Here is a 16,666-nt window from a genome sequence, read left to right as displayed (position 1 = left end):
GGAAGTAATGAAGAGTGACACTATGTGGGTTTATTAATTATTGCCTGTTTTAAAGTTATTCTTCAACCAATCCGGATGTTAAGAGCTATTACGTGTTTGCTTGCTGCGTAATGGAGGTGGAAGTGGATATTCTCACTGGAAAACATGAAATTCTTCGCACCGATATTCTGGAGGATGTCGGACAGAGCATGAGTCCTTTAATAGATATGGGTAATTTTTTCTTAAGTAGTACAATCCGTTAATTTATATTTTACAACTGATTTTGAAAAAATTCACCAACAAGGATTTGCAAATTTCAGGTGTTATGGTGGAAAAGGTAAAAAATGATAAGATTTTCAAGAAATAAGTAATAATACGAACAGGTACTTATGCAAATTTCACCTAATAAAACAACGGTACTATTTACCTAAGGCATTATTTTTATTAAATCGAAAATAAGTACTAATAAAACGACATAAAGAACTTGGAAAAAGAGTAAGAGTACATATACTACATACATTATATATTAGTATTAAAAAAGAATCAAATGGATAAGTCTTATGGTTAAGTTATTCATGTTTCTAGTCTAAATCTAGTTAAAATCTCTGGCAAGACATTTTTTCAAAAACATAAGATGTTCGAACTTTTCTTTTTTAATTTTCAATTGTTCTTTATATGGGAAGAGAGTCAATCGATACATAATTTAAACTTGGTTTTATTCTGATAGGCATATCTTGAAATTCCCCGGAATGTTGAATCTTAAACTCGATTTTACCATCTGGATTATACTTCAGAGCTCTAAGATTGTTGACAGTTGGATCACCAACTTTAAATCCCGGTCTAATTGATTTTATTAAATTAAGTTTACTGAAGTCTTTGAAAAAAGTGTAATCTAAATAGCTCACCTCATACGGTCTAGGATTTTTTCGAGCCAATTTACATAGGGAGACATAATCAGCTGGCACATTAATGGTTCTACCTTTTAATTTCCTCTCTATGGTAGAATGCATAGAGTCACACTCCACTTGGGTGTGGCCCTTTTCGAAATATTTCTGGATGATACAAACATGTTTTTCGAGTGCAAGTTTTACCAAGGCGTTGCTTAAAGTGCAATTACGATTTTGAGCGCTACAACCGTCACTATATAATATTATTGTTGCATTGGCTCAAGCTGAGGAATTACATTATTAATCAAGAAGTTACAAATTATTGATGAAAAACAATTGGCACTGAGATCCCCTTGACCTTCGTGCCAGAGAAAACAATAGCCATCTTTGGAATGCAAATCAAACACTGTAAAATTGTGTACAATAAGCTTCGTCCGATAGTACAGAGCTGATACGTTCGATTTCGGGCACAACAGTACTGACTGAAGGTCCATCGTAAAAACTCTATTTTTTGAATTTTTGTCTTCTGCTTTTGCTTCCCGTGCTGCTTCTTTCTTGATAATGTGTTCCCTGTAAACAGATTCCTCTAAATTTTTTGTCTTGTAGCCTACGCAGACATCGCATTCGTCTTTTTTTGGCAAAAACAACGCTAAATTCAGATCTTCAAACATGTTTGAGAATGTGGCAATGGATAATGGAGTTTTGTTATGTTCTACACACCAATTATCTTTATAGAGAAAATAAAGCTCCGATTTGGTTTTGAACGTTGGCTTTACATATAATTTTGTTGACGATTTCCGGCAATAGTGTGATTCAAGTTTAGGCAGGTCTTCAAAGAATTTTTTCAAATGTATCTTTCCTTCATCAAATCATGAAGGTTTATTTTGTATATTTTTATCACTATTTTGTTCATCTTCTCTTTTGGCTGGGCTAGACATTTCATCTTTTATCCACTCTGATATGGTTCTCATAGAAATTCCTAATGTATTACAAAACATAAGCTTACAAACGCTAATTTCTTCGCTTTTCTTTTTAAGAAAATACTTATACGAAGTTGTCGTCTGGCTTACTTCCGGATCTTTCCGGTTTCGTTTTATTCTTTAAGACTTTTGCAGAAATGTAGTTCTTCTTCTCAGGCCACGAAAGGGACCAAAACTTTGCGAAAATTAATTTTCGCTCATCATCTGTCAACTTGTAACACTGAATTACTATTTCTTTACCGGTTTTCAAAGGTTTGTTTGAACACAGACATCTCGCTTTCATTACTCTCTTAGTTTTCTTTCTGTCGAATTTGTTATTTTTTCTACCCATATACTGAACCCCTTTCTCTTTATTTCTTTTATTAGCATTATATTTCCATTCTGCAGGATTAGAAAATCTTCTCTTCTTCCTTTTTCGTGAAACTTCTTCACTAGAATCATTATTTTCTTCATCAGAATATTGTTCCCTATCATTGCCGATTTGATATGTAGGGTCGTTGTTTTCATTATCTTCTTCTTCTGGATGATTTTTTGGCATCTTCTTCATCATTATCTTCATTGCTAATATTTCCTTCTTGTAGGTTTTTTTCGAAATCTAAAGGAGTTTCTGTTGGCGCGTCTATATCGTTTGTTGTATTTGCATTGAGCATCTCATCGGAAAAAATAAAACTATTAAAGTTTGTATCCGTTTGCTCTATGCCGGATATTATTGCATTGTTGAGAAAACTGGATGATAAATAATTTTTTCCCCCTATGTCTAAAATGTTTTCTGTCATATGAATTTCTTCTTGTAATTCTGCTAGAGCTGACTGTAGTTTTTCCTCGTCTTCTTCTTCAAAACACTTTTCATTTTCCGCGCTCTTTGTATCAGTATGATTGTCTTGATCTTTGTCTTTGAATAGTTTTATTGTCGTGTTTAATTCTATAGAATCATCAATTAATGTTGCAGAACTATCGTTGGTTATTACGTCCTTCAAAGCGTTGGTCGGATGTTTTGTTAAACTCAACAGTTTGAAACCTCTGCTCCTACGATCCATATCTGATCTGAAACAAAATACTTGTTTATACCTACCTATAGCCACGAACTAAAGCCACTGGTAAAAACGTCCTGGTAAAGAAATCCCATATATAAAAATTTTTTTTAGTCAAGCATCCAAACAAAAAATAAAATAAATAAAAAACAACTCTACAATCACAGTATAAAAACAACGTTGTTTGATTATACTGTATAGCTAATCTTTACAGTAATTGGTATTCAAAATGCTTTGAAACATGCATAACTCCCGTGAGTTCTAAATATATCAACAGTGTGAAAAATGCACAACTCCCTAAGTTTACAAAAATGACATTGATCAAGTCTATGGTATGTTAACACATTTCAAAAGCTTAAATTTATATAGTATGTACCTACCTTAACCCTGGAATACTATCGCTAATTCATGGGTTGCTTATACTATTGCTACGTAAAATTTACGTATATATTAAAATACTTGAAACATAAAACTCTTAAAAGGATAGCAGAAAATAAAAGGCTTGAAAAAATACTGTTTTTATAAATATATATTGAACATAAAATTTATAAACGTGGATAAAAAAGGTAGAAAAAAACTAAAAACATTACTGACATATTTTAATTTGAAGCTCCTCACAAATCGATTTTTTGCATTTGGGACAGTAGATAACTGTCATAGGTCTCTTAGCTGAAGGACAAGTTAAACAATTTTTTCTCTTTGGTTATCCTCTGCAATAGGTTCTATATATTTTCCTTGTTCAGTCATATATAAGTTTGTCTACATAATGGTTTTCCCCCTTGCCAAATAATATTCTGAAAATATATTACATACGAGTTAATACATGCCATGTTAATTATGTTATAAAAACAAAAACTCCAAGGTCATCGTCTAGTTTTACGGTTAGTATAACATATTTTGGCACATTTATTTAAAGGTATCAACTGACCCTTTAGTTGAGTTGTAAGTTTCTATAATATATGGCTTTTTTAAATCAGGTTTAATTTTTCCAATAGTGGTGTGCATTCTGGAAATAAGATTTACTGTTTTATTTTGCTTTGCTTTATATGAAACTAAAGTAGTTTTGTGACTATATACAAAAATTGTAGTTCCAACTTGTCGTTCATTTTTATTTTCTTTATTATTTGTAGTGGCAGATGGGCTTTATTCTTTTGAATAGTGCCTACTACCGTAAGACTAAATGATTTTGCTATAAACCGATCTACTAATGGCACAGACGTAAACCATATATCCATGGTACGTTTCTGTAGTTCAATGAATAGGCTTCGTAAGCTGCTCCACAAAAAAAATCAACTAATGGTTTACCATATGTATTTGTTGATTTACCCAGATATGGTGAGGCGTTAATTAAATATTTCGTCGCCTCATCACAAAGCATTACAATTTTTAGACCATACTTTGACAGTTTATTTGAAATGTACACCTGAAAGGACATTTTCCTCTAAACCCTACTAATTGTACGTGCCTCGTTTGTAACTTCTTTTACGCAGTCAGAAATTCAAAGCGTCCCTTGCTTGAAAAAGTTTTATTAAAGCCAAATCAGTCTTTTAAATCAGCAGAAAGTATGTATGGACTCAAAAGCGATTTAAGTTCTACCAGATTTGTTTCAGATACAGTTTGTGATGCCACTTTATAATTTTTATTTTGTCTTATAATTTCCTGATTTGTGTAAAATAAGACATTGTTTAAAAGTGTATCAAGAAAAAATCACTGAAAGTGTGTAACTGGTTGTAGCAATTCCTTAGCCTTTTGTGTTGGATCTGGTCTCACATGATCAATATTTATAGATGGTATTTTTCCTCTCTTTTTAGGTTAAGTTTTCCACATACAACCATTTTTGCCTAGTAAATTTTTAACCTGTGAATCAACTATGCAGTCTAGAGTGAGTAACTTCATCAGGCGTTACTAGGTTATCCTAAAATAGGCATTACAATATATGTGTATATATATTTGTTGTAATTCTACAACGGATAAAAACTGTAAATTCAATACAATTTAAAATAAGTTAATCCGCGGCAACGTCGCTTTTCTACCATGCCGCTACCAGCCTTTTGATGTTCTATAAATAACCGCCACCAGCGCGGCGTCTTTGTGCCAGTCGCTCGTCATCTCTCAGCGAGTCGCCTTTGAGCCGTCTCGCGGTATTGTCTCCGTTTCAGTTGTAAGATGGAAGACACGCTCGCAGCAAATCAAAATTGAACTTTGTTGTTTTCTCTTGAACTAATCTAACTTTACAACAAAAAACCGCTGCAGAAATTGAAGGCGGTTGAGTGAAGCAGTAATCGGCCCCCATGGTGGAGCAGTTCTTCTTAAATCCTTAAATTTGTAAGTAAGGTCTCTCCTTACATAGGAGAGCGCTACAAGTGATTGGGGCAGTAAAAAACCTCCCCACATTTGTTGGTCCTACGAGCTCGGATATATTCATCGACTTCACTCAGTTTATGTTGTAAAGATTGCTGCTGTTTCCTGTTTAAAGTTCCCGGTTCCTCCTAATGTTCTGGGTCTCTCCTAGAGTGGATTGGTAACCAAATCTCCTAGTACACAGTACTCTCTCATTTAAATTAAGTTTAACAAGTGGACAAAAAATTGTACGGAAAATCGCAAATCGCTAGTTAATGCGTAGTGCTCGGTTAGTGCTCGTGTTCTCAAGGACTTATTGGTAAGTTCGTTCCAAACTCTTTGTAAATACTCTTTTGGATTCATAAGGATAATAACTTTGCTATAAACTATTGTGTTAAATTTGTGCGTGTGCAAAAAATAAGGTTTAATCTCGGTTTAATAAGGTGCTCTAAATAAATCTCTTAGCTAAGTATAGCTTAAAGTAGCTCTGACTCAATCTAAAACTGTAAATTGGTTTACAATAACTACTCATGTAAACAAAAACGACTCGGTTCTCATAATTTGTAAAGTTTAACTAGGTTTTAACCTAATTATATGTTTTATTTACTGTTTTCTCTTATCTCAGTTCTCTATATTTAACATATAGTATATCAAATTCACAATGACAGAACCTATGGAAAGTGCAGAAGCACCAGACTTGACAGTGGGTGCAAACAAAAGACTGGCTAGTTTAAAAGCTAGAATCACTCGTACTTATAACTGGGTGCTGCAAAACCCAGACTGTGACTCGATCAGTACTCTTGAAATAAAAAAGGAGCAATTAATCTCTTATTTTAATGATTATGAACAAATTCAACAAGAACTTGAGCAGTTTGACAGTACTTTAATTTCCACAGAAGTAGACGAGTGGGAGGCAAAGTATGTCACAACCCTTACTTTAATAAAAGATAAAATTTATGCACACACCTCTTCAAGATCTGGTTCTTCTACTACTATAGTGAATAATTCTAGTAGAAACGCTGAAATTGGTAATTCACCAGCCTCATCAAGTGTCAAACTACCTCAACTGTCAATAAACCCATTTACTGGGAATTTTTCTGAATGGAACTCATTTATTCAATTATTTTCTACACTCATTATCCAAAATAATGATTTGACGGATTTACAGAGATTTATATATTTAAAATCCTACCTCAAGGGTGAACCGTTAAATCTTATTCAAAACATTGAGGTTGTTGATACTAATTTTCAAATAGCATTAGACACATTAAAGGATAGGTATGAAAATAAGTCTCGTGTTATTAGCCTTTTAATTAAACGCCTGCTGAAGGCTCCCTCTTTAGTCAAGACAAACTCTCAGACCTTAGAGATTTTTTAACTCTGTCTAAACAAACACTGCAAGCCCTCAGAAATATGAATGTACCAGTGCAACACTGGGATTTAATTCTCATTGAAATATTTTTAGAAAAGGTTGATCATTCTACTCATAGAGCCTTCGAATATGAAATAGGTCCTAAGTCAATTCCCACTCTTGCTCAGTTTCATGAATTTCTGGAAAAAAGATGTGAAATATTAGAAAAACTCAGCTTTAATGAATATAAACAAGAATCTAAGCCATCTAAGGCAAGGGTTACCCTACATAATGCTGAAAACTTTAGGTCAACTGGCCCCTCGACTGGCCCATATTTAAAATGCTTGTTTTGTTCAGCGACAAATCACAAGTTATATCATTGTGATAAATTTAAACAAATTTCTCCACAGGATAGATTTAATTTCACTAAAACTCAACAGTTGTGCAGAAATTGTCTAGGCACAAAACATATGGTTGGGACCTGCAGCTCCCAGGTCTCATGCAGCATCTGCAATGGTCGACACCATTCCCTTTTACACATAAGTTACCCAGCAACAAGAAATATTACAAGTACTCCCTCAAGTGCTTCTCAGACAAATAGAAATCAGATTTCATCTCTCTCTTACAACCCCTCCAATAGCGCCCAAGTCTCTAGTCATCATTCATCGCAAAACCCTGCTAAAACAGCAAGTTTTTCGAGTCCAAGACCTCAAACATTACATATAACTACACAACAGGAGGAAGTTACTCCCGTGGTTATTCCTAATTCCTCCAGTTTTTCGACACAAGATATAACAGATCCCTTAGAATGTTTTCAGTCTGAAAATCAAACCTCATGCCTCTCAGCTATTGCTCAGACAGGCCAAAAAAGTCATATACTTTTAGCCACAACCCTTGTTACACTGTATACTAAGGATGGAACTCCGGTAACAGCAAGGGCACTTCTAGACAATGGAAGTCAGACTTCCTTTGTAACCCAAGATTTATGTAATAAATTAAAGCTTACCTCATATTCAAGAAAACTTGAAATTTCCACTCTTTCTGAGAAGTGTTCAATGTCAGATTTGATGGTGGATGTAAAGATATTTCCACATAACAGCACTACCATCAATTTTGATGTCTCTTGTGCAATATTGCCAAAAATAACGTCAAAATTGCCCCAAGTAAATATAAATAGAAGCTCACTAAGCTTACCTCAGAATATTAAGCTTGCTGATCCGACATATTCTGTGCCTGGTCCAATTAATATACTTCTCAGTTGTGATGTTTACAATGAAATATTAATTGATGGACTCATTAAGTTAGGAAAGGGATTACCTACCCTACAAAATAGTTACTTTGGATATATTATATCTGGATCTCTTCCTGAAAGTTCCTTGAATTATAAGAGGAACCTGAATTACAATACTCAACCTGAGGAAAACTCTTCAGATATGTCAAACTTCTCATTTTTTGTTCAGACTAGCCCAATATGTGACCCTATACAAAACTCAATAGAATCTCTTATACAAAAATTCTGGGAGGTTGAAGAAATAGAAAGACCTGCACTCGCTTTAGAAAATAAGGCCGAAGAGATTTTTAAGACCACCACTACTTTCTTGCCAAATGGAAGATTTCAAGTCGATTTACCTTTAAAAACTCCGAATGAATTTCAAAAATTAGGTGACTCTTTTTATAGAGCAAAACAAAGATTTTTGAATCTGGAATCAAAACTTAGTAAAAATAAGAAACTCTACTCTGACTATAAATCCTTTGTCAAGGAATACATTTCCTTGCAGCATGCTAAAGTTATTCCTCTTACCCTTACGAATGAATTGTCTGTCTCACAAAAAGTTCTTTTTGCCACATCATTGTGTGTTACGAGAGGATAATCTCACAACTAAACTCCGGGTAGTGTTTGATGGTTCCATGAAAACCACCAGCGGAGTCTCCCTTAATGACATTATGCTTAAAGGCTATTCAATTCAGCCAGAACTCTATGATGTTCTTTTAAATTTTAGACTCTTTAAGTTTGCCTTCACTGCAGACATTCAAAAAATGTTCAGGCAGATCAGAATTAACCCTAAGCATACGTTTTTGCTGAATATACTGTGGCGTGATTCTCCTTGTGAACAATTGCAATGTCTAGAACTTCAGACAGTGACATATGGCACAAATTGTGCACCATTCTTAAGTACACGTTGTTTAGTTGAGTTGGCAAATTTAAATAAAAATAAATTTCCTCTAGGAAGTATGGCACTCCTAAAAACATGTTACGTGGATGATATTCTCTATTCAACCCATGACCTTGATACATTAAAAAAGACTTATTCTGAAGTGACTCAACTTCTTAACATGGCTGGTATTCATTTACACAAATGGTGCTCCAACTCCACTTTATTTCTCAAGGATATTTCCAACTCATCACAAGAGCAAAATTATATAATTGCTCCAGAAAATGGTTCGAATAAGGTGCTAGGACTCTATTGGGATCCAAAGGGTGACTATTTTTCAGTGTCCTTACCCAATCTCCAAATAAAGAATAGTTATACGAAGAGAGAAGTCCTCTCTATAATAGCTCAAATTTTTGATCCAATTGGTCTCATCAACCCAATCACAGTAATTGGAAAAATAATCATGCAAAAGGTATGGATCGCTAAATTAGACTGGGATGATTATTTAAGTCCAGATATTCACAAGGAATGGTTAAAGTTTATAACAGAATTTCCCGCTCTCAAGGGTCTAAATGTACCGCGACCATTACTGACTGAAACCAATATCTTAAAACTAGAGTTTCATTCTTTTTCGGATGCCAGCATAAAGGCATATGGCTCCTGTGTTTACATGCGTGTTGTTTACTTAAATAAATGTACATCTTGCATACTTATCTCCTCAAAAAGTAGAGTGTCTCCAATAAAAAATATTACACTGCCTAGATTGGAGCTTCTGGGTGCTCTTTTGTGTAGTAAATTGACTAGAAGAGTAGTAACTATTCTACAGGAGCAAATTCCTTGTTCATTTACGGTAAACCTGTGGACAGATTCTGAGATTGTATTAGCATGGATTCGTGCTTCTCCCTCTCGATGGACTCAGTTTGTGTCTAATAAAGTAACAAAAATACAAGAAGTTGCCTCTAATTATACCTTTAGATACGTTAAATCAAAGGATAATCCAGCGGACATTCTCTCTCGAGGAATGACACCTTCAAATTTGATAAAATCAGATCTCTGGTGGCACGGCCCACCTTTTTTGCAAGATACTAATTTTGACTTAGAAACCTATAATGTACAAATCAATGTTCCAAATCCACCCGAAGAAAAGGTATGTAGTCATCTGAGTAAGGTTTCAACGGAACAGTTTTGTGATTACTTATCTAGCAGATTTTCAAATTTTACAAGGCTACAACGTAGCTTTGCGTACTGTTTACGCTTCATTAATAAATGTAGGAAATTAGCTCAAGAACAAGACACATCTCTTACAGTAGAGGAGCTTAAGAACTCTGAGAACAAATTAATTGCTTTGGTTCAAAATCAATATTTTTTCTACGAAATTAAACAACTCTTGAATGAGAAACCCCTGAAAAATAAACCATTTTTAACGTTAAACCCATTCATTGGCAAGGATGGAATGCTGCATGTTGGTGGTAGACTCAGTAACTCAGAAGTTCCTATTGAACAGAAATTTCCTTTATTATTACCTTCAAGGTCTCATATTGTGCAACTTCTTTTGAGAAGGGAACACATAAGATTGTGTCATGCGGGACCCCAAAATACTCTATCCAATGTTCGACTTAGGTACTGGCCCCTTGATGGGCTTAGAGAAATTAAAAGAATAATTCACTCTTGCTTAACTTGTTTTAGATTTAAGGCCCAAGCAGCTGCCCAACTTATGGCTGACTTGCCAAGAGAACGTGTGTGTATCTCTCACCCCTTTTCAAATGTAGGTATTGATTTTGGAGGCCCATTTTTTATTAAGAGCTCTAATCTTCGAAGGGCACCAATAACTAAATGTTATATGGCTGTTTTTGTATGTATGGTTACTCGTGCAGTCCATATCGAATTGGTGTCTAGCCTTTCAACTGAAGCCTTTTTACTCACCCTGAAACGTTTTGTTAGCCGACGAGGAAACCCAAAGATAATTTTTAGTGACAATGCAACAAATTTTTTAGGTTCCAGTAACCATCTCAAGGAGGTTCATGATTTTCTCTCTAAACATAGTATCTCTCAGGCTATCCAAACCTTTCTGGCAACTTCTGAGATTAAATGGAAGTTCATACCCCCTCGATCTCCACACCATGGAGGTATTTGGGAAGCCGCTGTTAAAAGCGCAAAACACCACCTCATTCGACTAGTAGGGAATACAAAATTTACATTTGAAGAACTTAGCACCGTTATGACCCAAATTGAGGCAGTGTTAAATTCACGGCCACTCTGTGCCATATCAAATGATCCCTCAGACTTGACATTCCTTACTCCCGGACACTTCCTAATAGGTAGATCTCTTACCTCATTTGCTGAACATGATGTGACAAACGTTCCCGAAAATCGACTAGATTTATGGCAAAAAATTACTAACGTTCGGCAAATTTTTTGGAAAAGGTGGTCTGTAGATTACCTTAACAGACTTCAAAATCGCCCGAAGTGGTTATATCCTTGTCCCAACCTTAAGGTTAATGACTTAGTACTCCTAAAGGAGGATAATACCCCAGTTTTACATTGGCCTATGGCTAGAATAATTGAACTCTTACCAGGCAAGGACAAAAGAGTCAGAGTGGTTAAGGTGTTGACTGCAGATGGAACCTTCGCCAGGCCAATTACCAAATTATGTCCTTTGCCTAATGGCGCTAACCAAGACTGTTAAGTGTTCTAAAGAATAGATAATGTGTTAGCCTAATTTATATTGTTGTTAGCATAATTTTAAGTTCCTGAAATGTTTAGTTTAAGGATGTAGAATTAAGTGTTTTAAGTTTCTAAGTGACTTTAATTTGTAACCAAGTTTTGGCCTAATGTTTAGAATTGAATTAATCTAAAGGCTACCTCTGTAATCCTAAATCTAGATAATATGTATCTTTCTTGTGCTTGCAACTTAACCAGTTACTTTCTTTTTTTGAAGTAGTTACTTCAAGGGGGGGGAATATGTTGTAATTCTACAACGGATAAAAACTGTAAATTCAATACAATTTAAAATAAGTTAATCCGCGGCAACGTCGCTTTTCTACCATGCCGCTACCAGCCTTTTGATGTTCTATAAATAACCGCCACCAGCGCGGCGTCTTTGTGCCAGTCGCTCGTCATCTCTCAGCGAGTCGCCTTTGAGCCGTCTCGCGGTATTGTCTCCGTTTCAGTTGTAAGATGGAAGACACGCTCGCAGCAAATCAAAATTGAACTTTGTTGTTTTCTCTTGAACTAATCTAACTTTACAACAAAAAACCGCTGCAGAAATTGAAGGCGGTTGAGTGAAGCAGTAATCGGCCCCCATGGTGGAGCAGTTCTTCTTAAATCCTTAAATTTGTAAGTAAGGTCTCTCCTTACATAGGAGAGCGCTACAAGTGATTGGGGCAGTAAAAAACCTCCCCACATTTGTTGCGCTCTCCTATGTAAGGAGAGACCTTACTTACAATATTAAAAAGCAAAAAACAAACTTACCGAAGTACTTGGGGTAGACAACCTTGCTTGAACAATATTAGAGTTTTGACGTCTTTTGGAAATTTGAAAAGTACCTGGCTAACAAAAGGTTTCCTCAATGTCGTTCTTACCAGGAGCAAAATTAGGATCGGCTACGCTATCGTCAGAATCACTACCACACATCTGTTAAACTTTTTTGAGATATTTTTGGTAATCTAATACTGCTTATCACTATTACCACGTCAAAGTTACGTCCTAAATAAAATACGGTTAATACTATTGCTACGTAAAAAATACGTGTCGGCTTTAAGAAATTCGGCTTCAGCCAATACTGTAAATACACAGATCAAACTAGTTCAGGCGTGTCATACTCCTGATAGACCGCTCAAAGCACTACTGGGCGCTAAGGTGGGAGAAGGTAATAAAATTGTAGTGACACGCTAAATAGTGCTGTCCGCACGTAAATATTACGTACAATAGCATTCCAGGGTTAATGATACTGAAGCTCAGTCTGATAAAATAACGGCCAATTTAAAGTCTGACAAACTAAAAAGCACGACACCGAACAGAGACAGAACAACAACATGGACTTCCTAGGACCATAGAGTAATTAAAAGTATGTATATATTTAATATTCATTTCTCTATGCCAAGGACTTATTGCAATTTTCTTACTGATGTAGAACGAGTGGGACATACGCGCATTTCATACTTCTGTTTCTAGCGCCATCTAAATACTTTGTACATAGTTATTTGATTTGAATGTGTAGATACGCTGCTTTTCTAACAGATGAAGCTAAAAACTAATTTTGTGAAAAATTGGACTTATGCAATTTTCACATTAGGCCGACGAAATATGGTCTTGATTTTGAGGTCAACTGTCATAAGTCCTAGTGACAAGTAACGTTTAATTCGTTGCATATCTGTCAATGTCATTCGTTTGACATTAAAATCGGGGAAGTAATAAGAAATTTTATAAATGAAGAGTACAGGGAAAAAACGTGCGAAGTCAGTATTTTATAAAAATTAAGATAATACGTTTATGTGTTTCCTTTCAAAGAATATTTTCATATAAGCAATTAATACCGGCAAGAAACGCACTGTGTCACTGGATATTTGCAGTTTTTAAATAACTATGCAGGGAAAGAACGTGCAATGTCATCGCGATACTAGATAAAAACGTGTTAAGTCAGGAAAAAACGTGTTGGGTTGAGAAAATTATATTGTTTTTTTAAGCTCGTAGGTCAGTCTGCCGATTATTTTAACTGAGTGAACATGGCGAGTGACACTAGTGGTGACGAATTAGATAAAAAAATATGTGGACTATCTAAAAAACGTGAAATAACTGGTCGTATGTCTGATGTTTCAAAAAAAATACGCTTACAGAGTCATGAAGTAGGGCCAGAATGTCATTGTAAGCGATTTCAGTGCTTTGAAAAAGTTTTACCTAATGAACGGGCTAAAATTATTAAACATTTTAATGAGTTAGGTTCTTGGGACGAACAAAGTGCCTATCTGTGTGGCCTTATTCTTCTAAGTCCTGTTTTCCAACGAAGAAATCGTCGCCCAGAAGAAGAAAGTCACTTCCGGCAGGCTAGTTACTTTTATAAGGTAAGAGTGCTACGTAATGAAGGAACAGTCGACATTCCAGTATGCCTTAAAGCATTTTGTTCACTTCATGGAATTACACGAAGAAGAGTTCAGACTATTCACACTTCACTTCTAGTCAAAGGAGTTGCTCCTAAGGACAACAGGGGGAAACAATCCTATAAACATCGTGCACTTAAAGAAGATATAAAAAACTGTGTTATTTCTCATATTCGTTCGTTTAAGGGTAGGTCTAGTCATTATAGCAATAAAAAGTCAAAGAAAATTTACTTACCTGAAGATTTGAACATTCGCAAAATGCACTCAATGTATAAATTAAAACATCCAGATAAATCTGTGTCTTACGAAACTTACAGAACTATTTTTTCGACTGATTTTAATATCAGTTTTGGATATCCCCGCTCTGACACCTGTTCCAAGTGCGATGAATTCAATGCTAGATTAAAGTCGCTAAATTTAAGGCTTACCCAAAACATCACTTTGGAAATAAAAGAGTTCCTAAATCGCAAAATAAGAAACTTACATTAGAGAAAGAACTTCATAAGAAAAAAACAGAAGCCTTTTATGCTAGGAAGAGACAAGCTCGACTTCAAAGTAGGAAATCAATAGAGATAGAAGCGGTGGCCATGGACTACCAAAAAAACTTACCAGTCCCGAACATAACGACTAATGACGTCTATTATAAGCGTCAATTATCTTTTTATTCTTTTAACATCCATAGATTTTCGGATGCTGATTCAGTATTTTATACCTATTCATAAGAAGTAGCTAAGAAGGGTTCTAATGAGGTATGTTCTTTTTTAGAAGATTATGTTACTCATCATCTTCCTAGTAGCGTTAAGATTTTAATAATTTTTTGCGACTCTTGTGGAGGACAAAATAAGAACTTTACAGTGTTTCGCTATTTGCACTACCTGGTCCACCAAAAAAAGAGGTTTCAAACTATCAAAGTTGTATTTCCGATTAGGGGCCACTCATTTATGGAGTGTGACAAAAATATGGGTATAATTAACTGCAAATCCAAGACCGAACTACCTTCAGACTGGGTTCGGGTTTTCAAGGAAGCTAGAGTTAAACCAACACCTTATAAAATAGAAGAAGTTAACGACAGCCTTATAAGAGACTGGAGTGCATTTTTGTCTCCTTTGTATGTAAAGAAGTGTCCGTTTTTGAGTCGACCAATAAGAGAGTTGGAAGTCACTGTGAATCATCCAAGAATGATTCTTCATTGTGAAACCTATAATGGATCTTGGACTACTTCCATCGTAACTAAACCAGTCTCCAAACTCATACGAGGCCCACCTTTATCTGAAAAGGAGTTTCACTATCCACCACGAGCTTATAATGGTAAGTTTGTTTTGTAATTCCTTTAAATAATAGTGTTTTTGTTAATAAAATATTTTTTTAGGTAAAATTCCTATTTCAAGAGAAAAATACAAAGATCTACAGCAACTGAAAAAATTTTGTGACGAGAGCACGTTTTCCTTTTACGACAATCTTCCTGTACCACCCGCAAAGAAAATCCCTAAAATGAACAGAAGAGAAAAGCCCGTTAAAACGACAAAAAATAAGCGCTAAACACCAATATAGTAAATACGGTAACATTAAAAAAAAGTGACTTCTGTTTTTTTTCTACTTTGGTTGGTTTTGTAATAAAATTTAAAAAACTAATTGATATTTTTTAATTTCATTACATAATTTAAAAAGCTAGTATACGGTACAATAATTGTTTCCAAAATCGAAATTTTAAAAAAATTATTAAAAAATTTAAAATTTTATTTTCTCAAATTCAATTAATAGTGACTTTGCACGTTTTTTCCCTGTGGTCTTCAAATGTTTTAGTCTGGTAAACGTTAAGGATACAGTTTTCTTTAATTAAATGTATTAAACACATTATTTCAGGATTTTTCAATAAACATGATAATTCTTGAAAAAAAAATCAATTAACATAATGATTTACGCATTTTTGTCTGACCCATGATTTTCTCAAAAAACCTTTTTTTTATTTTAATGAAATCCAAGAAAGAAACTATTATTCCTGACGTCATGAAGGAAAAAAAGCAGAAATAGGTGTAAATACTATTCCGAGTTTACCTATCCTACATCCCAGACGTTTAATTCATCCGTCAATGTCATTATTTTGACATAAAAAGCAGGATCGTACTACTTACAGGCCAACTGGAAGGAGCGTTCGTCATGGGCCTGGGATGCCATTCAATGGAGGAAATCGTGGTCGATAAAACTACCGGCGAACTTAAGACGAACAGGACTTGGAATTATAAGCCGCCAGGGGCCAAGGATATCCCTCAGGATTTCCGGATTCGATTTGCAAATAACACTTTTAATCCTCTTGGGGTGTTAAACTCTAAAGGTGGGTTCAATTCAAATTCCGTACGGTATGCAGTAAGAAGTAAGCTTCATGCAGTAAGAATCGTGCGAATTCATAATATAAAAACGTAAGAAGTAAAACAACGTAGCAAAATTCACCCTGTTTCTCTTTCTGAATATTTCCCTCTCTGAAATCTCTACTACCCTTTTGATTGGTTATATTGGCAAGAAATTAAATTGAACGATGAAATTTCATGCGTCTTACCGCAAAATATGAATAGCTCCATTTGAATATTAGTAGTTTATTTTCCTTGCGTCATACGTGTTACTTCTTACTGCTTACCAGGCTTAAAGGTTCATAAAGGTTTTTACCGAGGCTATTCATTGTTTCTTCAATTTTTAGCTATAGCGGAACCGCCTACGTGCCTAACAATCGCTTTGCCACTGGCTATACGTAACGCCTTGGCTTCCGCCAGAGCGGAATCGCTTAATTCAGCTGATTTATGGTATCCCGTAGGTGCGTAACATGCAAATTGATTAATTGTTTAAGTACTTATAGG

At 35.0% G+C, this 16,666-nt stretch overlaps 1 protein-coding gene across 1 annotated transcript in view; it reads left to right on the top strand.

The window, feature by feature from the left end:
* LOC126745822 (xanthine dehydrogenase-like) overlaps nucleotides 1-16,666 on the top strand; it is a 60,013-nt gene that overhangs the window by 43,218 nt on the left and 129 nt on the right. The window contains exons 20-22 of the mRNA XM_050453840.1: nucleotides 56-210; nucleotides 15,952-16,149; nucleotides 16,510-16,623. Coding sequence (XP_050309797.1) covers nucleotides 56-210; nucleotides 15,952-16,149; nucleotides 16,510-16,623 — 467 coding nt within the window. The remainder of the gene's footprint in view (nucleotides 1-55; nucleotides 211-15,951; nucleotides 16,150-16,509; nucleotides 16,624-16,666) is intronic.

The sequence above is a fragment of the Anthonomus grandis genome, chromosome 1 (assembly GCF_022605725.1).
Source record: "Anthonomus grandis grandis chromosome 1, icAntGran1.3, whole genome shotgun sequence".
Taxonomy (NCBI): domain Eukaryota; kingdom Metazoa; phylum Arthropoda; class Insecta; order Coleoptera; family Curculionidae; genus Anthonomus; species Anthonomus grandis.
The sequence above is the reverse complement of the archived record's forward strand: the minus strand, read 5'-3'. Positions and strand labels throughout refer to the sequence as shown.